This window comes from Salmo trutta, chromosome 23, assembly GCF_901001165.1.
Source record: "Salmo trutta chromosome 23, fSalTru1.1, whole genome shotgun sequence".
Taxonomy (NCBI): domain Eukaryota; kingdom Metazoa; phylum Chordata; class Actinopteri; order Salmoniformes; family Salmonidae; genus Salmo; species Salmo trutta.
This window is the reverse complement of record NC_042979.1, coordinates 9,576,761-9,600,452: the sequence shown is the minus strand read 5'-3', so window position 1 is coordinate 9,600,452 and position 23,692 is coordinate 9,576,761. Positions and strand designations below refer to the sequence as shown.

At 45.0% G+C, this 23,692-nt stretch overlaps 1 protein-coding gene across 2 annotated transcripts in view; it reads right to left on the bottom strand.

Moving 5' to 3' along the window:
- Positions 1 to 1,172: 1,172 nt before the first annotated feature.
- LOC115159257 (CAP-Gly domain-containing linker protein 1) overlaps positions 1,173 to 23,692 on the bottom strand; it is a 35,569-nt gene continuing 13,049 nt past the window's right edge. For both annotated transcript variants that reach the window (XM_029708804.1, XM_029708805.1), the window contains 11 exons: positions 23,473 to 23,634; positions 23,136 to 23,231; positions 22,659 to 22,716; positions 22,412 to 22,509; positions 21,784 to 21,858; positions 10,445 to 10,551; positions 7,422 to 7,478; positions 2,465 to 2,552; positions 2,095 to 2,313; positions 1,803 to 1,915; positions 1,173 to 1,654 (listed from right to left, as the gene is read on the bottom strand). In XM_029708804.1, coding sequence (XP_029564664.1) covers positions 1,420 to 1,654; positions 1,803 to 1,915; positions 2,095 to 2,313; positions 2,465 to 2,552; positions 7,422 to 7,478; positions 10,445 to 10,551; positions 21,784 to 21,858; positions 22,412 to 22,509; positions 22,659 to 22,716; positions 23,136 to 23,231; positions 23,473 to 23,634 — 1,308 coding nt within the window. In that variant the 3' untranslated portion in view covers positions 1,173 to 1,419. The remainder of the gene's footprint in view (positions 1,655 to 1,802; positions 1,916 to 2,094; positions 2,314 to 2,464; positions 2,553 to 7,421; positions 7,479 to 10,444; positions 10,552 to 21,783; positions 21,859 to 22,411; positions 22,510 to 22,658; positions 22,717 to 23,135; positions 23,232 to 23,472; positions 23,635 to 23,692) is intronic.

The following is a 23,692-nucleotide window of genomic DNA, read 5'->3' as shown; positions in this document are numbered from 1 at the left end:
AGGCCGGTGTCATTGGTTAGTCCCATAGATCTATCATACATAGCTTTGTTACACCGGGCGATTCAATATGATCCAAACTGTGTGCTTCAGTACATAGCTCTAGTACACGTATATATATCTATTACAGGACAGGTCGTTTTTAAAAGACAATACATAAAATACACAGGCTGCACATAAAAGGTGACAGTAACTAGGTCGTTTTCCGTCTCGAAAAGTGAGTTTTTACGTTTAGCGTGGCAGTTTCTAAGTGTGTCCTGGATTCTAAAGAGGGAGTTTTAAAGTGAGTAGTGCAACAACAAGTTAAGTGGCTGGCGTTCGGTTACCTTAGTTTGGGTGAACACCTGCCACCAGCACCAGGCTGATGTGCAGTAGGCATTAAAACAACGTGCGTTTTTCTGGAGAATTTCCCAAAATACCTCCTCAGTTCCAAAATGTCCTCTATCATTTTGTGCCTGCTGAACACAACCTGGTAGTACAGGTAGACTGTGTGTCCTGTGGTATTACCCTGTTCCCTTTGTGGAGGGGACATCCATAGGGTCATCCCCCCCCGTAACTATTCCCCAGGTCGTTGCTGTAAACGAGAATGTGTTCTCAGTCAACTCACCTGGTAAAATAAGGGTTAAATAAAAAGGTCTGGACACAGCACACTGACTCGGGAATGTGACATGTGAAAGACAGGAATGTGTTTGAGAAACATTCATCATTAATAGTGCTATTAGCAGTGAACCACTCTGGTGCATCCAGGCCCTTCACCTTCACGGACGTCTGCATCATCAAATGCCTTCCCTCTTGCCCGGTTACATATAGGAAGTTTATTTCCTGGGAGAACTGAAGTCAAAACCCAACCCATGCTGTATATAAAAACAACCCAAAAAACATAAAAGAATGAACTAATAACAGAAGATGATTCCTTCATGAACTAATAACAGAAGACTAATTCCTTTAGTTCCTAACATGGATATTACATGTCGGAGAGGGAGTTCAAGAGAGGGAGGAGAGTTAGAGAGGAGAGGGAGGAGAGTTAGAGAGGAGAGGGAGAAGAGTTAGAGAGAGGGAGGAGAGTTAGAGAGAGGGAGGAGAGTTAGAGAGGAGAGGGAGGAGAGTTAGAGAGGAGAGGGAGGAGAGTTAGAGAGAGGGAGGAGAGTTAGAGAGGAGAGGGAGGAGAGTTAGAGAGGAGGGGAAGGAGAGTTAGAGGGAGGAGAGCGAGGAAAGGAGAGTTGGAGAGGGAGGAGAGAAAGGTTTGTGAGAGGAAGTAGTAGAAGTAATAGGAGAGTTACGTAGTGGGGGATTTTGAGTTATCTAGGTGGACTATGACAGTAAGTGACGTACATAAATACGATATAAAAACCCAGAGGGAGTCTGGTCGGTGTTTGGCGGTCTGTGCAGGGCAGGGGTGGGATACTGTGGATGAGAGTGATTCTAGAAGGTCTGGTCATCTTGGCAGGACTCTGTGGAGTGACCAAAGGCCTCACAGATGTCGCAGTACGGCCGCTGGTCGGCTGGCTTGCCCTTGAAGGAAGAGTGGGGCACTGAGTCAGGGCTCTGGGCCTGGGTCGGACAGTCTTCGGTGTCATGGAGATCGAAACAGTCACAAATATCACAGAACAGACGAGGAGGAGCCTTCTTGTCCTTCTTAGATCCACAGTCTTCCAAACTAGAGAGGGAGAGACCGAGAGAGAGGAAGAGAGAGAGAGAGTGATTAGGGAAATGCTAAATATTGCATGTTGACGAGTCTGTCAACAGCTGTAAGTGAGGGCTAAGTTTGGGGTTTGGGTTCAGAGGTTATAGGTTATAAGACTGACCCGTCAGTGCCGTCGTTGCCGTTGAACTCAGCCAGGACCATCTTCTTCAGCTTCACCTTCAACTCCTCGTTCTTCCTCTGCAGGTCCACAATCACACTGTTCAGGAAGTTAATCTGAAGGAGGAAAATAGATGGAGGGAGAGAAGAAAGAGAGACCACAGTCAAGTTTTTATAAGAAAGGCTGGGGTGGACTGTGAGACAATGGTGGAAGTGCGGATATCTATCTATGCAAATTCTATACTGTATAAGTGACAAGCAGATGATGCAATTTGAATACTTATTGCGAATCATACCTGTCCCTCTGCAAACTCCTTCTCTTCTCTCAGCTGGTCCAGAACTGCGTCACCTGAGGAAGGCATTCCACTGTCCCCTCCCTCGGAGGCCTGCTGTCCCATGAGCCTTTGCTCCAGGCTGGTGACACATCCCTGTAGCTGAGCCTTGTCTCTCTCCAGCGCCTCAAAGGCAGACTGCAGCGTCTTGGCTATGGCGTTCTCACCTCGCAGCACCACAATCTACAGGGAGACAGAGAGACAGGTTTCAATGAATATAGAGATACAGCCGTTGTATGGCAGCCCAGAGAAAAAGCATAGGATCCAATGCAAGTTTTCTTAATTTCTTCATCAAAAGGCCCATAGTCTGCTAGAGTTGTGTGTGAATGTTTACCTCATTCCTCAGAGTGTCCAGCTCCTTGTCCTTATCTGTCTTCTGGAAGTTTCTCTCCTCCCCTGTCTCCTGGTTGGATAGAGTTTCCCTGGGGAAGGGGGAACAGAGGCAGAGAACCGCTAAATACAGAACTCACACACCCACACTGGGACTGACAGGAGCAGTGCAGTAGTGTGTGTGCATGCTTACATTTCTCTTTGGGTACAGTGAGAAACATCTGCCTGATGAAGGTCTCTGACTGCAATTTTTTTAAACTTTTGATTTACAATAAATAATCAAATACTTCACACAGTAGTTGTGATACTCAAGGCGTTGGAACAAGGTTCACTAAAGACTAGTGAAGCTAGCTCTTTCTCAATAACAACATTGGGAAGTTTAGGGCCAAAGTTTGAAAGAACACAACAAATCCAGATGTTGAAATCCAACTTGACAACAAAGGCATTAGCAGCATTCAGATCACAGTGAATAACCTGTCTGTGGAACACCGAGGTTGAGGGCATTACCCTGCCTGGATCTCATGATCCAATACATCCACATGGAACAACAACCTTAATCCCATGCTGACCACACCGCTCGCGTCGCGTGCGTTGCAAAATAAATGTACACATAGATCTTATTCAATCATTGCACGTCAACGAGCATCTGCGTAGCCAGGCACTAAAATAGAAGTTGGTTCTATTTGTGAAGCTTCACTCGCTGCAAGTCCCGCCTCTCCCATCTCCTCATTGGTTTTTAGGAGCATATACCCACGTGGGAGATTGAACGATGAACTGAGGTCCACACTCCAATCCAGTTGGTAGTGGTAATGCACCTTAAAGTTGGTTGCCAACCGCCATATTAAGTCCAAAGAAGAAGACTGACGGTGGAGAGATTACTAGAAACTAACTTTTACCCTTTTATCTGTGGATTAATTGTCGGAGTAGAGGACCTTGTGCATTTCAGGTAAACTAACAACTCAATGTTTATATCCCAGGACAAATTAGCTAGCAACAGCACTCTAGCTAGCTAAATTGACATAAATGTTTCATGCTTTCGACCTGTCCCCAAATTAATATAGTTGGTTCAGAGTTTGTTTCGATACGTCAACCTGCGTGTCCTGATCGCGTCTGGTGTGGGTGGACAAAATCAACATGCGCGCGAGCTCTCTGGTCAGCATGTTAATCACAAAAGATGTAGCTTGAATGTCTTCCCCTAAACAAAGTCTTCACTACAGATGCTAGTCTAGATATATAGCCTACTTTTCTAGGGATTAGTGCTGCTGAATAACGTCTCTTTTCTGACTGCCTGACTGTGAAACGTTCACCTGAAAAGGAAGTTATCCCCTGATCTCTCTCTCCTGACTGATTAGTCCTGCCCTACGTAACCTTCCTCAGGCTTTCATCATCTCCCTTTGTGTCACGTCCTGACCATAGTAAGAGGTTATTTTCTATGGTAGAGTAGGTCAGGGCGTGACAGGGGGTGTTTTGTGTTTTTCTATGTTTTGTATTTCTATGTTTAAGTTCTAGTTTTTCTATTTCTATGTTGGGTTTTCTTGGGTTGATCTCCAATTGGAGGCAGCTGGTCCTCGTTGTCTCTAATTGGAGATCATATTTAAGTAGGGGTTTTTCTTCCTGGGTTTTGTGGGTTATTATATTTTGAGTAGTGTTTCTTTCTCTCTGCGTCACGGTTTGTTGTTGTGTCATTTCAGTTATTTATGTATTGCCAAGTTTCACGGATTAAATAAAATGTGTAACTACTACCACGCTGCACTTTGGTCTGCTCCTTTCGACAGCCGTGACACTCTGGTTTAAATAGCCTTTCTGATGCCAACCTCCCACCTCTTCTGCTCCTCTCGTCTCCTCCCATTTCCTCTCTTCTCTTCTCCACCCCAACTTCTTCTCCTCTATCTCCTCTCCCCTCCTTCCCTCTCCATCTCATATCCTCTCCCCTCCAAAATTCCTTTCCTTCCTTCCCTCCATCTCTCTCCTCTCATTACTAGTGTTAGTAAAGGGATATACAGTGCCGGGAAAAAGTGTTTGCCCCCTTTCTGATTTTCTCTATTTTTGCATATTTTTGATACTGAATGTTATCAGACCTTCAACCAAAACCTAATATTAGATAAAGGGAACTTGAGTTCACAAATAACAAAACAAATGGATACTTATTTTATTTATTTAATTAACAAAGCTATGTAACACACAATTCCCCTATGTGAAAAAGTAATTGCCCACTTACACTCCATAACTGGATGTGCCACCTTTAGCTGCAATGACTGCAACCAAACATTTCCTGTAGTTGTTGATTAGTCTCTCACATCACTGTGGAGGAATTTCTGATTTAACGCAGCAACATTTGTGGTTTTCAAGCATGAACTGCTCGTTTCAAGTCCTGCCTCAACATCTCAATTGGGATTAGGTCTGGACTTTGACTAGGCCCGTCACGCCTGCTACCGCTCTTCCCCCCTGGCGCTCGAGGGCGCCAGGCTCCCCAGCATTGCGCACTCCTGCCACCATCATTACGCACACCTACCTTCCCCCCGTCATACACATCAGCGATTATTGGACTCAATCACCTGTTTATTACCTCCCCTATATTCGTCAGTTCCCCAGCTCTGTTCCCTGCAGCTGTGATTGTCGTTTGTCATTGTGTATCCGTGTGCTGATGTTGTTTCTGTCTTGCTCTCCCTATACCTGCTTCTCATCTCCGGTGTCGGTCCTTACAAGGCCATTACAAAACTTCTAATTTGTTGCTTTTTAGCCATTTTCATGTAGACTTGATTGTGTGTTTTGGATCATTGTCTTGCTGCATGACCCAGCTGCGCTTCAGCTTCAGCAGGACAATGATTCTATTCTAAAATTGATGAAGAAAAAAACTATTTAATCTAACACAATACCCCATAATGACAAAGCGAAAACAGATTTTTTTTTAAATGTTTTGAAATAACAGAAATACCTTATTTACATAAGTATTCAGACCCTTTTCTATGAGACTCGAAATTGAGCTCAGGTGCATCCTGTTTCCATTGATCATCCTTGAGATGTTTCTACAACTTGATTGGAGTCTACCTGTGGTAATTTCAATTGATTGGACATGATTTGGAAAGGCACACACCGGTCTATATAAGGTCCCACAGTTGACGGTGCATGTCAGAGAAAATACCAAGCCATAAGGTTGAAGGAATTGTCAGTAGAGCTCCGAGACAGGATTGTGTCAAGGCACAGATCTGGGGAAAGGTACCAAAAAATGTCTGCAGCATTGAAGGTCCCCAAGAATACAGTGGCCGCCATCATTCTTAATTGGAAGAAGTTTGGAACCACCAATACTCTTCCTAGAAGTGTCCGCCAGGCCAAACTGAGCAATCGGGGGAGAAGGGCCTTGGTCAGGGAGGTGACCAAAAACCCGATGGTCACTCTGACAGAGCTCAAGAGTTCCTCTGTGGAGATGGGAGAACCTTCCAGACAGACAACCACCTCTGCAGCACTCCACCAATCAGGACTTTATGGTAGAGTGGCCAGACGGAAGCCACTCCTCAGTAAAAGGCACATGATAGCCCACTTGGAGGTTGCCAAAAGGCACGTAGAGGACTCTTAGACCATGAGAAACAATATTATCTGGTCTGATGAAACCAAGATTGAACTCTTTTGCCTGAATGCCAAGCGTCAGGTTTGGAGGAAACCTGGCACCATCCCTACAGTGAAGCATGGTGGTGGCAGCATCATGTTGTGGTGACCCGTCAGGATCGATGAACGGAGCAAAGTACACAGAGATCCTTAATGAAAACCTGCTCCAAAGCGCTCAGGACCTCAGACTGAGGCGAAGGTTCACTACCAACAGGACAATGACCCTAAGCACACAGCTAAGACAACGCAGGAGTGGCTTCGGAACAAGTCTCTGAATGTCCTTGAGTGGCCCAGCCAGAGCCCGGACTTGAACCCAATCGAACCTCTCTGAAGAAACCTGAAAATAGCTGTGCAGCGACACTCCCCATCCAACCTGACAGAGCTTAAGAGGATCTGCAGAGAAGAATGGAAGAAACTCCCTAAATACAGGTGTGCCAAGCTTGTAGCGTCATACCCAAGAAGACTCGAGGCTGTAATCACTGCCAAAGGTGCTTTAACAAAGTACTGAGTAAAGGGTCTGACTACTTACAGTATGTACATGTAATATTTCAATAATTTTTTTTTAATAAATTTGCAAACATTTCTAAAAACCTGTTTTTGCTTTATCATTATGGGGTATTTTTGAATAAGGCTGTAACGTAACAAAATGTGGAAAAAGTCAAGGGGTCTGATTACTTTCCGAATGCACTGTATACACTATCCATACACTTCTTCCACTATCAGAAACACTGAAGTCGATCATTAATGGATATAGAAAAGAAACTGTACCAAGGCAGCAGATGCATGGTGCAATATGTTTACACTCAGCTATCTTCCCAAGGCAGCAGATGCATGGTGCAATATGTTTACACTCAGCTATCTTCCCAAGGCAGCAGATGCATGGTGCAATATGTTTACACTCAGCTATCTTCCCAAGGCAGCAGATGCATGGTGCAATATGTTTACACTCAGCTATCTTCCCAAGGCAGCAGATGCATGGTGCAATATGTTTACACTCAGCTATCTTCCCAAGGCAGCAGATGCATGGTGCAATATGTTTACACTCAGCTATCTTCCCAAGGCAGCAGATGCATGGTGCAATATGTTTACACTCAGCTATCTTCCCAAGGCAGCAGATGCATGGAGCAATATGTTTACACTCAGCTATCTTCCCAAGGCAGCAGATGCATGGTGCAATATGTTTACACTCAACTATCTTCCCAAGGCAGCAGATGCATGGTGCAATATGTTTACACTCAGCTATCTTCCCAAGGCAGCAGATGCATGGTGCAATATGTTTACACTCAGCTATCTTCCCAAGGCAGCAGCGAATAAATTGTGTTATAAATACTATAATGAATGTGTGATAAATGTTTTACCTGTCTTTCATGTCTTGCTGGTACTGAGACTTATGACTGTTCAGCTTCAGTTCCTCACTGAGAGAGATGGAAGGAGAGCAAGAGAGAGGGGGAGAGAGAGAGAGAGAGAGAGAGAGAGAGAGAAGGGCGAGAGAGAGAGAGAGAGAGAGGGAGAAAGATAGAAGGGCGAGGGTGAGTTGCTTTTCAGTGTCAGTCAACATTTGTGAGACTCAATAACAATCAACACGATTCATGTCTAGAGGCACTTTCTAATAAAGGACAATCAGAATGTGTGTTCAGCATCAATGATAACAAATGTATACATAAATAAAAATACATTTACAGCACACAGTATCTCTGCTTGGCTGTGACGCTGGTGCGGGTATAAAGTAAAGGTTGTCATGGCTAAGTAGTGATGAGTGTAAAGGTCATGTCCAACTCTCAGTACGTGTGGCAAATGGGCCAGTCTAAATCACCATCTGTGTGTCCAACTGAGGCATAATCACATTGACCACACTCTAAAGCATCAGTCACAGACACACACACACACATTTTAAAAAGACTTTCTTTGAATCCACGAATAACATCACGTCATAAAGGATTCAAATATTTCAAAGGTTGTTGATGCAAGGACACTTAAGGAAACTAAAAGCACCTTCACCTCCACACAACTAGGCTGCCCATAACGGCTGAAACAGAGCAGTACCTTCTCCTCCACACAGCCAGGCTGCCCATAACGGCTGAAACAGAGCAGTGCCTTCTCCTCCACACAGCCAGGCTGCCCATAACGGCTGAAACAGAGCAGTGCCTTCTCCTCCACACAGCCAGGCTGCCCATAACGGCTGAAACAGAGCAGTGCCTTCTCCTCCACACAGCCAGGCTGCCCATAATGGCTGAAACAGAGCAGTACCTTCTCCTCCACACAGCTAGGCTGCCCATAAGGGCTGAAACAGAGCAGTACCTTCTCCTCCACACAGTTAGGCTATCCATAACGGCTGAAAGAGAGCAGTACCTTCTCCTCCACACAGCTAGGCTGCCCATATCAGCTGAAACAGAGCAGTACCTTCTCCACACAGCTAGGCTGCCCATAACGGCTGAAACAGAGCCGTACCTTCTCCACACAGCTAGGCTGCCCATAACGGCTGAAACAGAGCAGTACCTTCTCCTCCACACAGCCAGGCTGCCCATAATGGCTGAAACAGAGCAATACATTCTCCTCCACACCACACAGCTAGGCTGCTCATAACGGCTGAAACAGAGCCGTACCTTCTCCACACAGCTAGGCTGCCCATAACGGCTGAAACAGAGCCGTACCTTCTCCACACAGCTAGGCTGCCCATAACGGCTGAAACAGAGTAGTACCTTCTCCTCCACACAGCTAGGCTGCCCTCTGAAACAGAGCAGTACCTAGCCAGTTGTTTTGCTCTACTCTTAGGCTGGCCTGCAATCTGAAGGCCACGTACCGTAAGCCTATGTACGTGGCCCAGACTGCCAAATATCAATATCGCCAACTTGCATTTTGTATCTGAAGCTGTCCATGCGTGATATGAGAGGCTGATATTTAAGACGCGCGCACACACACACTCCCAAAGGTTGTAACCCGGGAGAAGTGAAAAGGCACTCTACTCCTTAGAGAGTATACAATAATATAACCTGTGAAAACCCCCAATTCCCCCCTCTAATCCACTGCTAGATGTGCATAGACTTTACAATACAGACCAATCTAGCCAAAACACACACAAAGAGATCAGAGAACTGACTGGGTCGGATGCAGCTGTTCTCCCAGACGAGATGTCTCCGGCACACACACACACACACACACACACACACACACACACACACACACACACACACACACACACACACACACACACACACACACACACACACACACACACACACACAGAGAGACATGCCAGCGTACTCGCTCTTGCAGACACGCACGAATGCACACGTCATGGACGGTTATGAGACCCATGGAGTGGCCATGTTGGAGGCAAGCGGTTCGAGGAGAAGAGGCTGTGATTATGTAACACTCTGATGGACGGAAGGAAAGAGGAACGCTTGTGTCTAAAAGGATGGAGGAAGAGAGGGATGAGTGAAGGAGAGGAGAGAATAGTGAAATCAGGACAAAGTGAATAATAAAGTACTTGCTGTCACGTCAATCCGACGTCAGAGACCGATGCCTTGATGACTCACACGGGGGGCGGGTCACAACACACACACACACACACACACAAGTTAAACATGAAGGCATGCGCACGCACATGTACACACACACGTCCACTCATGCACACACACACAGACCTATAAATAGAACCCTGGGGCATGCATGACGCTCACCATAACAAAGAGAGGAGCCCAGTCTTTCTCCCGACATACTGCAGCTGTACATAGCATACTGCTGTCGAATAAGAGGGAAGTATTTCCTGATCACTGGCTTCTGGGTTTTAGGGATACATCAACAACCGTTCTAATACCAGAAGACTACACTTTGCATAGCATGATCCCACACAGGTGTCACAAACTGGCTTTAAGAGTGACCTGTACCTCCAGCTCTCTCAATCTCTCCCTCTCCATCTCTCCATTCTTCTCTCTCTCTCTCTCTCTCTCTCTCTGCCATGTCATCAGTATGACTAAGCGGCATGAGCGAGATAAATATATGAGTCTACGTCTTATTTGAGTAAGACTTTGATATGAGCCTCTCTCACGTTTCCCTGCACGGGCTTCTGATGTGCTGGTCTTTACCCGGACGCTGAAGCACCACAGAACCACAGTGCATACAATCCTCCTGTGTCTTCTGGAGCCAAAGAAGCATGTTGATCGGCTGTCTGTTTCGAGGGTCAGCTTGTAGTCAGTGCATCATTTGAACGCTGAATACCACGGTATCACCTGAGGAACCAACCGTCAGCCATACATCCATGCATGGAATTCCCATTTCTCCTTGAACATTTCCTTGAACATTCCAATATGCTGGTTTCAGCCATTCACACACAGATTAGATCACCCAAAGAGCAAGCATAATAACCTTCGGTCGTACTCACATTTCCTTGCACAGATTTCCGATGCGCTGGTTTTCCGAGGTGCTCCGCTCCTGCGAGAGACTGAGTTCTTCCTGGAATTTGGAATTCTGCTGTTTCAGCGCCTCGAGCTGGAGAATGACACACGGAGGGAAAAGAAGGATGAAAGGAGGGAGAGAGACAGAGAGGAGAGAGAGAGAGACTTAGACACACAGTAAACAGTAAACATAAAGCCGTCTCTTCTTCACGCCTCTCTAACAGTCTTAGTCGCGAACATTAACACGAAGACACACTGCCGAGTTACTCTGCTCCACTGAAACAGCCGTTTCCTCGGTACACAAAGACCAGCACCATTACTCATCATATAAGCTGTCTGCCAAACATACGCACAGTGCCATAAGTGTGCGAGGGATTAAATCACTTCGCCTGGGCGGCAGGTAGCCTAGCGGTTAAGAGTGTTGGGTCAGTAACCGAATGGTCACTGGTTTGAATCCCCAAGCTGGAACAATTGTTCGTTCTGCCCTTGAGCAAGGCAGTTAAACCCCCAAAAAACTCCCAGATGTCGATTAAGGCAGTCATTCTCAAGCTCGAGGTGCTGAAACAGCAGAATTCCAAAGTACCTCTCTGATTCAGAGGAGTTGGGTTAAACGTGGAAGACACATTTCGGTTGAATGCAGGCAGCGAACTAGATATCTCCGTTTCCCTACTTCTAGCATTATTTTGTTTCTTTATTCCCAGCTCATCAGAAAAAGATCATGGCCACTTAAATCACCATTTGGGAGGAGATGGATCCTCTGAGGCATTAGAGACCATGCAGAGATGATGATAATGACTGAAAAGATCATGTTCATTTCTAAAGGGACAGCAGCACAGGGGGGGATCAAACCATGAGCGTTCAAATCATGAGTCAAACTTGAAATCATTTTAAGCATTCTGTTTGTTCTTACTCCCACTCCTATTTCTAAACAATATGGCATAAAAATAGCTAATGGGATGCAAAATCTTGGTTTCTAGGATTTCTATTCAAATGAACTCTTATACTTGTCAAAGCAAACATATCACAGACAAATCTTGGCCACCTGACATCCGAAAGGGATGTTAGGTAAACAAGTGGAAACTTCCACCAGAAAAGTGAGGGCATGTTGACTAGCAATGAACAACCCCTCTTCTGTTGTTATGCTTCCCCTAGACTAGAGTCCCATTGTGGCAGTGTACAGTATGTGAGTGCGTGTGACCATGTCAATAATTCATTTACTGGACATAAACACGGCTTCGGAATCAATGTTTTTCTTTGCTACAGTACTGCTGCCGGCACGGAATAAAAAAAGTTCCCTGATGGATTGTCATGGTAAGTCATGTGCTGTCGTGCTGTCTGTTCGGTTGCGTTTTAACATAAAGTAGATATATTTCTAGTGTATTTTTTTATTTATTATCTCCAATCATCTGGCTTTACATGTGAGTAACCGATCCATGGCAGATGGAGCGCAATCCTGAATGCAATCTCTTACTGTAAGTCATGTGCTGTGTGTCGTTGTTGCATGTTAACATTTTGTCAAAGCTATTATCACCTCTACAGTATCTGTATCTGGTTGACATGTGAGTGACCGATCCAGGATGCTTTAGAGTACAGATCTTCTCGGGTCCAAAAAGTTGACCCGGACCCGAATTAGACCCGAACCCGAACGGAACCGACAACAACCAGACCTAGACCCAACCCGGTTGGACCAAAGTCTATGCAGAGCTATGGTCGGGAGCTGTACTCCATGTCCATCAAACAGGACCCGAACCGGACCGGAGAGAAAAGGTATTTGGACCTGCGAAGATCTCTACCTTAAAGTGAGCCGGTCTACATGACAGAACCCTGAACTAGTCCACGGAGGTGTGACATACTAACAAACGCACACAACACGCAGAGAAGAAGACCTGATTGAGGATGCTGCTCTGACACTGGGACATTTCATAGCTTGTTTGTGTTCGTGACAGATGTTCGACTAGTATCCTCAGAGGATAAGAGCACAGCAATGTTAGACCGGATAATCTAATAACATCTGTCTGAAGACAGACTCCATATCTATAGAATACTAGCATACACACACACGCACACACGCAGACACGCACAGCCGACAGCATACAAACAACCAGACAGCAAACTTAAGCGCTCATCCTCAGTCCCAAAGGCCGCAAACGACCATCTCTTCCTGAAAACACAACCATCTAAATCAGTAACCTCCTGCACTTTCAGATTCAAATCGTCCTCACTCATCCTCCCTCAATTACCACTCAAGAGCAAGTCCTCCCCGAACAGCTGGAATACAGCTTGAAATACAGACTCAAAAAGAATCAGCTAAAACATCCCCAGTCCATTTGAAAGACGACACAAACATATAAGAAACCTGATGTGCGAGGAACAAAACAGCTGTGTTTACCTGGTAGTGAGAGTAGATTGTGCCTGGATAGACCCGGCGCAGGGCAGCCACATCCGCTGCTCTACCCTACAGCGTGGTCCCTCTGTCAGAGCTCTCGCTCTCTCCCAGTACTGGTCTCTAGTCTGTCTGTCCCAGTGGCAGAACAGTCCCTATCTTTCCTAATGTCAATACTGTACCCTATCTTTCCCCAGTGTTCTCTCCCAGTAGCACACGCACTAACGCAGACTCCCCATCAATAAACCATCAGCTCCCACCCCCTACAGCGCACGCCAGAGAGAAAGAGAGCGAGGGGGTGTGTGTGTGTGTGTGTTGCCTGGGCACACGCTCGCTAGCTAGCTCACACACACGTGGTCGCGTGTACTAAAGCGAGGAGCAGCGCCTTCGTTATGTAAATCCCAACAGGTTCCTCCTCCCTCACCCACCCCCACCCTCTGCTGCTCTCTCTCTCTCTGACACACACACACACTAGGGTTGGGCGGTATCCAGATTTTCATACCGTCATACTGTTTCTGTAACATACCGGGGTATACGGTATTACCGGAAGTGCACACAAGGGCAGTATTTATTTAAACTATACAGTACTAGTCAAAAGTTTGGACACACCTACTCATTCCAGGGTTTTTCTTTATTTTTACTATTTTCTACATTGTGGAACAATAATGAAGACATCAAAACTATGAAATAACACATATGGAATCATGTAGTAACCAAAAAAGTGTTCAACAAATCAAAATATATTTCATATTTGAGATTCTTCAAAGTAGCCACCCTTTGCCTTGATGACAGCTTTGCACACTCTTGGCATTCTCTCAACCAGCTTCATGAGGTAGTCACCTGGAATGCATTTCAATCAACAGGTGTGCCTTGTTAAAAGTTAATTTGTGGAATTTCTTTCCTTGTTAATGCGTTTGAGCCAATAAGTTGTGTTGTGACAAGGTAGGGTTGGTATACAGAAGATAGCTCTATTTGGTAAAAGACCAAGTCCATATTATGGCAAGAACAGCTCAAATAAGCAAAGAGAAATGACAGTCCATCATTACTTTAAGACATGAAGGTCAGTCAATCAGGAACATTTCAAGAACTTTGAAAGTTTCTTCAAGTGAAGTCGCAAAAACCATCAAGCTCTATGACGAAACTGTCTCTCATGAGGACCGCCACAGGAAAGGAAGTCCCAGAGTTACCTCTGCTACAGAGGATAAGTTCATTAGAGTTACCAGCCTCAGAAATTGCAGGCCAAATAAATGCTCCACAGAGTTCAAGTAACAGACACATCTCAACTTCAACTGTTTAGAGGAGACTGCGTGAATCAGGCATTCATGATTGAATTATTGCAAAGAAACCACTACTAAAGGACACCAATAATAAGAAGAGACTTGCTTGGGCCAAGAAACACAAGCAATGGACATTAGACCGGTGGAAATCTGTCCTTTGGTATGTGTGACGGAGAAGTCCGTCACTGGCCATGGGCAGCGTTTGGTACACTAACACACACACACACTCATAGCGCCTCCCCGCTCCGTCATCAGCTACGTTAACTTGTGTGTCGACCCACATTGTTAACGTAGCTGATAACGGAGCAGAGAGGCACATTACCTTCCTCCTCTCCTGAAGCGACCAGGTTCGGGATAGGTAGTCCGCCGTGACTTTTTCTTTTCCTGCCTTGTGACGGACACAGAACCTGAAGGGCTGGAGCTCCAGATACCACCTGGTCACACGAGAACTCCGTTCCTTCATGGTCTTGATCCAGGTCAGGGCTCTGTGGTCCGTGTGCAGGTCAAATTCCCTCCCAAGAGAAGCTTAATTAATTAGTGCTGGGTATGTTCTGATGGGAGGGGCTTCCCCTACAAAAGGAGCCTCTCTTTCGGTTCAAAGGGGGGGACCATTTTGGATTGTGCTGTTGATGGGGTAGCATTGTTTTTAAGCTGTCCCCATAATGTATACTTTGGATGGCAGTACTGTTGTTTTTCTTCCGGATTCACTATGTAAATAAACACCCTTGCACAGAAGTACTTTTGCGGCTCTGCCGTCGTTTTAGTTGATAGAGGTTAGGTTTTTCAGTTTAGCCTTCTGGCCTACTCTACGTGACAGTATGATAAGTCCAAATATGAGATTTTTGGTTCCAACCGCTGTGTCTTTGTGAGATGCAGAGTAGGTGAACGGATGATCTCCGCATGTGTGGTTCCCACCGTGAAGCTTGGAGGAGGAGGTGTAATGGTGTGGGGGTGCTTTGCTGGTGACACTCTGTGATTTATTTAGAATTCAAGGCACACTTAACCAGCATGGCTACCACAGCATTCTACAGAGATACGCCATCCCATCTGGTTTGCGCTTAGTGGGACTATCATTTGTTTTTCAACAGGACAATGACCCAACACACCTCCAGGCAGTGTAAGGGCTATTTGACCAAGAAAGAGAGTGACGGAGTGCTGTATCAGATGACCTGGCCTCCACAATCACCCAACCTCAACCCAACTGAGAAGGTTTGAGATGAGTTGGACTGCTGAGTGAAGGAAAAGCAGCCAACAAGTGCTCAGCATATGTGGGAACTCCTTAAAGACTGTTGGAAAAGCATTCCAGGTGAAGCTGGAGAATGCCAAGAGTGTGAACACTTTTTTGGTTACTACATGATTGCATATGTGTTATTTCATAGGTTTGATGTCTTCACTATTATTTTACAATGTAGAAAATAGTAAAAATAAAGAAAAACCCTTGAATGAGTAGGTGTCCAAACTTTTGACTGGTACTGTAGTGGCGCAGCGGTCTAAGGCAGTACATCTCAGTGCTAGAGATGTCACTACAGACCCTGGTTCGATCCTGGGCTGTATCACAGACGGCCGTGATTGGCAGTCCCATAGGGCGGCGCACAATTGGCCCAGCGTCGTTCGGGTTAGGGTTTGGCCGGTGTCGGCCATCATTATAAATAAGAATTTGTTCTTAACTGACTTGCCTAGTTAAATAAAAATAAATATATATTTATTTATTTTAAGCACAAAACAATTTAGGCAACAGGGATCTTGATCCAGGAGGGGATTGAATGTCTCTGCTGTAACTAAGAAGTTTGATTTTGACATCTAGCCACTTAGCTAGTAAGTTAGCAAACCAAATGCATAGCTGTCTAGAGCCCTGAGCTGGATATAATTGATCTGACATATCTTAGATAGTTAACGTATAGTTATAACACACACCCCGCAGCCCCCACAAGGTGATATTGAAAATCATACCATCGGTATGTCTAAATACCCTGGTATACGGTATATCGCTCAAGCCTACACACACTATCTCTCTCTCTCTCTCCCTTTTTCACTCTCTCTCTTTCTGGCACACACAATATCACTCACTCACACTCACTCACAGAGGTTCATAATCTCTCACTCACTCACTCACTTAGTCACGGATGCACGCAGACACACACAGAGACACTTCCAATCTCTGCTGGACTCTATTGGTCCCATCTTCATGCTTCGTTCGCTGTCTGTCAGAAAACGCTTCACTCGATCACCCTTCAACGTCCCAAGTTGACTGACTGAAAGGTCAACCGTTGTGATCCATAAAGGTAGCTCTATAGATTTCTAGGTCTTCCCTGTGGCTCAGTTGGTAGAGCATGGTGTGTGCAACGCCAGGGTTGTGGGTTCGATTCCCACGGGGGGGCCAGTACAACGAAACATTTTTTTAAGAAATGTATGTATTCACTACTGTAAGTTGCTCTGGATAAGAGCGTCTGCTAAATGACTAAAATGTACATGTCTGGCTCTGTTATACCTCTATATTATGTCTATATATTGCCCTGCATAAAGGTAAAAGCTAAAGAGAGGGTTGCCTCCTTCCACTTCCATTAGCAACATCTCTGTTTCTGGAGCACACACAGATTTAGATCAGCCAATCATAAAGTTTCCCTCTCAAAGATCAGCCAATCTAGTGGTTAGCGTGTTGGGCCAGTAACCGAAAGGTTTCTGGATCGGATCCCCAACTGACAAGGTAAAAATCTGTCGTTCGGCCCCTGAGCAAGGCAGTTAACCCACTGTTCCCTGGGTGCCAAAGACGTGGATGCTGATTATGGCAGCCCCCCGCACCTCTCTGATTCAGAGGGGTTGGGTTCAATGCAGAAGACACATTTCAGTTAAAGGCATTCGGTTGTACAACTGACTATGTATCCCCCTTTCCCAATCATAAAGTTTCCCTCTCAGAGATCAGCCAATCACATAGGTTTCTTTTGAAAGCAATAAAATAGCCATCACTGGGTCTGTATGTTCAGACCAATACTGTTGTTTCATAAAACTGACATGGATATGCAGTATCCTACTAGAGTTGTGACAGTGATTGACATGGATATGACATGGATATGCAGTATCCTACTAGGGCTGTGACAGTGATATGACATGGATATGACATGGATATGCAGTATCCTACTAGGGCTGTGACAGTGATATGACATGGATATGACATGGATATGCAGTATCCTACTAGGGCTGTGACAGTGATATGACATGGATATGCAGTATCCTACTAGGGCTGTGACAGTGATATGACATGGATATGCAGTATCCTACTAGGGCTGTGACAGTGATATGACATGGATATGACATGGATATGCAGTATCCTACTAGGGCTGTGACAGTGATATGACATGGATATGACATGGATATGCAGTATCCTACTAGGGCTGTGACAGTGATATGACATGGATATGACGTGGATATGCAGTATCCTACTAGGGCTGTGACAGTGATATGACATGGATATGACATGGATATGCAGTATCCTACTAGGGCTGTGACAGTGATATGACATGGATATGACATGGATATGCAGTATCCTACTAGGGCTGTGACAGTGATATGACATGGATATGCAGTATCCTACTAGGGCTGTGACAGTGATATGACATGGATATGACATGGATATGCAGTATCCTACTAGGGCTGTGACAGTGATATGACATGGATATGCAGTATCCTACTAGGGCTGTGACAGTGATATGACATGGATATGACATGGATATGCAGTATCCTACTAGGGCTGTGACAGTGATTGAATAACGTGTAACTGACAGTTACGGATGAAGCCCATCATGAAAATAAAATAACCATCATAACCGTTTACATAGGCCTACATTCATTTATTATTTTATTATTTTCTTTTCTTTTCTTTATTTTAATGTAGATAAACTTGACCTAATGGCGGGAGTGTTTACTAACGTTTATAGGCAATTGTTTTTCTAACTTAGTCTGTGTATTAAATGTTATACATCTCCTCTTCTTTCCAACTGTCCTTTAATGCTCGAGCAGCTAATCTGCTAGATGTGCGGGGGTGTGGAGCTATAGGCTATGGCACTTAGAGAGTTAACTTAGAGCGCTAGGCTATGGCACTTAGAGAGTTAACTTAGAGCGCTAGGCTATGGCACTTAGAGAGTTAACTTAGAGCGCTAGGCTATGGCACTTAGAGAGTTAACTTAGAGCGCTAGGCTATGGCACTTAGAGAGTTAACTTAGAGCGCTAGGCTATGGCACTTAGAGAGTTAACTTAGAGCGCTAGGCTATGGCACTTAGAGAGTTAACTTAGAGCGCTAGGCTATGGCACTTAGAGAGTTAACTTAGAGCGCTAGGCTATGGCACTTAGAGAGTTAACTTAGAGCGCTAGGCTATGGCACTTAGAGAGTTAACTTAGAGCTATAGAACCCACCCACTAACTGCAATGATGAGACAGATGTTCTTCTTTGATTTTGTTTCATTATCTCGCTGTCATGCTGTGTTCAACCATGTTGGATCTTACCTAGCCATCTTGTTTCAAGAGGACCACAATGGAAACAAGACCCAGACGTTATTGTGTTATCCTCCATGATTTGACTAATTTACACATATGGCTTTTTGACGTTTTATGTGTGCTTGTGGTCGAATTTATAAACTAAACACTTCAGTAAAAAAAAGTTTAGACTTTATTTTATACAATGCACATTTCCAGGCCTTTAAAACGTATTAAAAAACTAGGCCTACTTTAGGCATTACTGAAAGTAGGCTATAAGATAATGAATTGGCAAGGAAAGTATGACAGGGACAGCTATGCTATAATATGAAGATTAAATGTACCATCATTCAAATAGAAATCAGTGCACGCATCATGTCCATAACCGAGTTATCAGCGACACGGATTATCGAGGGGGAGAGTGTTGGAAAGATTCTTCAAATACTGTGAGGAACTATTATAATTTGAATGGATGAAGAAAAAAAACTTTGTTGATTTACTATGTGAGGTGAAGAAAAAATGACTGAAAAGCACAGCTGGGTACTTTCCTACATTTGACATTTGCGAGAAACCAGCCCAGCCGCGCGCTACGTCAGCAACAGGACAGAGAAACCAGACACATGCTCATTGCTCACGTGGAGCACGTAAATTATGGTGTGAAATAAACCAGAACTTGTTTCTCACAAGTGTAGCAGGTTGTGAACTCTGCAGACAACATTTCCGCTCTGAGAATGAGAACGGTAAATTACTGTTATTAATACGTGCCTTAACAGAAATGAATGTGACCAAATGACAGAGATACACTGTAAATGGCCTGTTTTACAAATGGTAGGCTACCACATGGGCATTCACAAAAGTGCATTGGGGGCTGAAACTGTATAGCCTAGGCTACTGTTCTACTTTGCAGGGATAGGAACAGGCCATTTTTTGGGGTCTTGCTTATGGCGGCATTTCGGCCAGGGCCCGCCGGGCCTGATCAGGGTTGATTAGTCTATAAATTGAGAAAAGATTCCTTATCAAATTAGACCATGCCAGATTCAAGAGGATTGGCGCCCATTTTACACAACATTTTACGCAACATTAGCTAATTAAAGGAAATGAGAATATTTGCTAATGTCTGACATACGCTAGTGGCTTTGATTGATGGGTGCTTTTACGTGGGTGTGCATGTGTGAGTTTCCTAAAGTTTCCAGAAAGTTTCCTAAAGTAGCATGTCTGGACTCCATCTCTTTAATAAGAATCAAATGCTGTCATGATTTAATCTTGTAAAAGGCCTGTTTTCAGTAGGCTACATTATTTCTCTCATTACGGCGTCCTCTCTTTCAGGAACATATGCCAATTCTGTCGAATGACCGCAGCAGCAGGGTTAGTGACGTTATGCAAATATTTCGGGAAAAGTGTGATAAAACCCATCGGACTTCGTTTGAATGGTTTTGTGCGTCAAAATAGGATCTGTATTAAATGGTTTTATATGCAGAAAAGCCAACAGACAAGGACAAGGTAGTCTCATATCTTTATTTTGACTCCGTTAATGTTGTGTCAATACGGAAACGTGACAGATTCTCTCCAACCTGGCATTTCTTAATTGAATGATTCATATTTACCCTGAATAATCATAATGTAATACCATGATAACAAGGAAGTGTAATGACTTGTTTCAAATAGGTTTTATTAATAAGCATATCTATGTAAACAAGTGTACAAACAGAATTAATGACCTCCCCTTTTCTGAATGGTTATATCAGTGACGTGCACATTGGCCTGGCCAATTACCATAACCTTAAATTCCAAGACGTCACAGCCCCAAATCCTACATATGAGTGTGTACAAGTAATGTAATGTTCTGGTCAGCCATGCATGGTCAACACACAGCCAAACTGCCGCTGTGACTCACACTAACATGTGCCGGATTACATCACAGCCTGCGGGTGCAGAGGAGAGGGAGGGGAGGAGAGGCAGTAAGAGCATCGCAGCACTTAGAATAGCCTGTGTTAGAATAACATTGACTGTGAGTTTGAGAGAGAGTGGCTAAGCACCCTCCACAAAACTAAATTCACTCCACCAGCATCTCTATTTAAAGTGATTTTCAGAACATTTTTATAATCTCATTACATTGTAGCAGATGCTCTTATCCAGAGTGACTTACAGTACTTAGTGCATATATTTTCATACTGGTCCCCCGTGGGAATCGAACCCACAACCCTGGGGTTGCAAGTGCCAAGCTCTACCAAATGAGCTACGGAAGCACCTCATCTGAGCCCTCTTCAAGAAGGACCTGTTTAACTTCTCCTTTTAGCCTCTGCCCGCCTTGCTAGGCATCCCACCCTGCCTGGGAAGTGTTATTGGTAGGAAAAACACTAAGTGTGAGCGATAGGAATTAGGGAGGGTTACTAAGGGTTCATTACTAGATTAGGACAGTAGAACAGTAGGAAGGGCTCAGTTCAGATCGAACTGGAAACTACACCCACAGTCACTCACACTCACAAAGCAATTCACTCCACAGATTAAGTGTGTGTGTGCCCCTCTAATCTGTTTCCCTGCAGTCATCAGACTGACCATCTGGAGCATACAGACACAGCTTGCCTGGCTGGGTCACTATGTCCAGAGAGAAGGGGGGGGGGAGATAGAGCCAAAGGATGACCAAAAAAAGCTACATCGACAGAGAGAGAAAGAGGGGACGGATGAAGAGAGCGATGAGGAAGAGAGCGGTAATACCAGAGATGTCCTGAAAGAGGGCAGTAAAGAGCAACGGGTCGACTGGAAGAAAGAGTGAAACAGAGAGAGAAGAATGAAGAGTAAACAGAGAAAAACAGAACGACAGAGGGACAGAGATAGACGGATGGAGAGGGAAGAGTCCAACAAAGTGGCCAAGGGACTGAGAAAAAGATATAAGAGAGAGAGAGAGAGAGAGAGAGAGAGAGAGAGAGAGAACAAGAGATGACCAGGAGTATTTTATGCATGACTGGGTCTATGTGGTGACCAGTACTCATACGTCCATGCTGTAATACTCAAGTGAATATGAAGTACAAGACCCTTGGGCTATGCACACAGACACACATGCGCGTGGCCCTACACACACACACACACACACACACACACACAGCTTACATAAGCACACGTATGACCACATTAAAGCCCGCTTTGCATCAGCGACATGACAAGCTGACTTTTCACCTGAGCCCTGCCCCCTTTTCCTCACCTGAGCCTCCAGCGCTGTCTTCTCATTGGTCAGCTGCTCCACGGAGTGGGTGGTCCTCTCTGACGACTCAGCAGCCTGGGGGAGGGGACATGTTTCGTAAACATATCAAAATTCTAGAATTTATTTTTGATCGATAACTAACTTTTGATTAAAACTATCATTTTACATCTAAAAGATGTCTAAATCCACAAGAACGACTTTTCAAAAATGTTACGAAAATTGAATGAAGTAATGTGTCGATGTTAATGAATTAAGCATTTTGGTACGTTAACTTATTTAATTACGTAAACATTACACGGAAGAGACGCCTCGCTGCATTTTAAAGCCACACGGGTAAAAGTTAGCGACGTTCGTGTGCGCGTGTGTGTGTGTGTTTGTCATATATTCATGTTGTTCATCGTTAAGCTATAGCTTCAGCCTCAGAGATGTAGCTCGGGTTCAGCGGGCCTGGATGAAAGAACATACTGTGACCTTTGCGTGTCGCAGCTGCTGTTTTCATGCATACGTCACGCTACAAACATTGCATACACACGTTTCTTTACCTGTCCACATACAGGCACACACACATTGGACAGAAACACCATCTTCATCATTATACACTCGAAAACAGACACACACACACACACACCTGCGTCAGTCTATCCTGAAGCTCTTCCTCTTTGCGTTGGTTCTCTTCTCTCTGTGCCTCCCTCTCTTTTCCCGCCTGCTCCACTCTCTTCTCCAGCTCTGCAACAAAAGCCGTAGAGATAGTTTCACTTTTCATAATGAATCTTTACCAGCACCTCCCATAGGGCCTGTTTCCCGAACCCAGATTAAACCTACTCCTTCATTCAAAATAACTTTCAGTGGAAAGTTTCTATTGTATGTCTGTTTACCATGCATGGTTTGTGCCATCGTCTTGTTGTCTTTCTCTGCAGCGTCCAGTTTCTGTCTCTGAAATGGTCAACAAACAAACAACCTCACAACAAACGTCACTAGAGAGCAATAACATTCTTTCTCCATGAGCTACACAGGGAAGGATAATGACTCTCGTCATCATGACTGTGTGTGAGTGTGTCTGTCTCTCTCTCTCTGTCTGTGTGTGTGTGTGTCTGTATGTGTGTGTGTGTGTGTGTGTGTGTGTGTGTGTGTGAGTGTGTCTGTCTCTCTCTGTGTGTGTGTGTCTGTGTGTGTGTGTGTGTGTGTGTGTGTGTGTGTGTGTGTGTGTGTGTGTGTGTGTGTGTGTGTGTGTGTGAGAGTGTGTGTGTGTGTGTGTGTGTGTGTGTGAGTGTGTCTGTCTCTGTGTGTGTGTGTGTGTGTGTGTGTGTGTGTGTGTGCGTGTGTGTGCGTGTGTGTGCGTGCATGTGTCTCACCAGGCTGGTTAGCTGCTGTTCCAGGGAGATTTTGTCCTCCTTCACAGAGCGAAGCTGTTCCTGCCTGTTGTCCAGCTCCACACTAATTTCACTGATCTGGAAAGGGGAAGACAGATGGGAGACATTGTAATGTCAAAAGGGATGCAAAACCAGATGACTGTAAATGCAAAGACTATGGGTATGACCGGGCTGGAACAAATGCCTGCACAGACAGGCTGGAACCAAAGCCGGGCTGCAATCTAAAGCCTGGACAATCAGCAGGCCAATACTGAAGTCGCCCATCACTGGCAAAGGGTTTAAGGGGATGTTTTTTAACCAGTACTACAATACCCCCTACCTTCTTCTCCTGGGACTGGGCCCGGGCCTTGAGATCGCTGAGCTCCTCTGGTGACAGCGACACAGCACCCCCTGTCTGCTGGGAGGACCGTAGTCTCAACTGCAGCTCCACCACCTCTCTCTCCAGCTCCATGATCCTAGACCGCTCAGACACTGTGGCCACCTGGGGAGGGAGGGAGGGAAGAGAGGAGGGAGAATGAAATTGGGGAATGAAGGGGGGA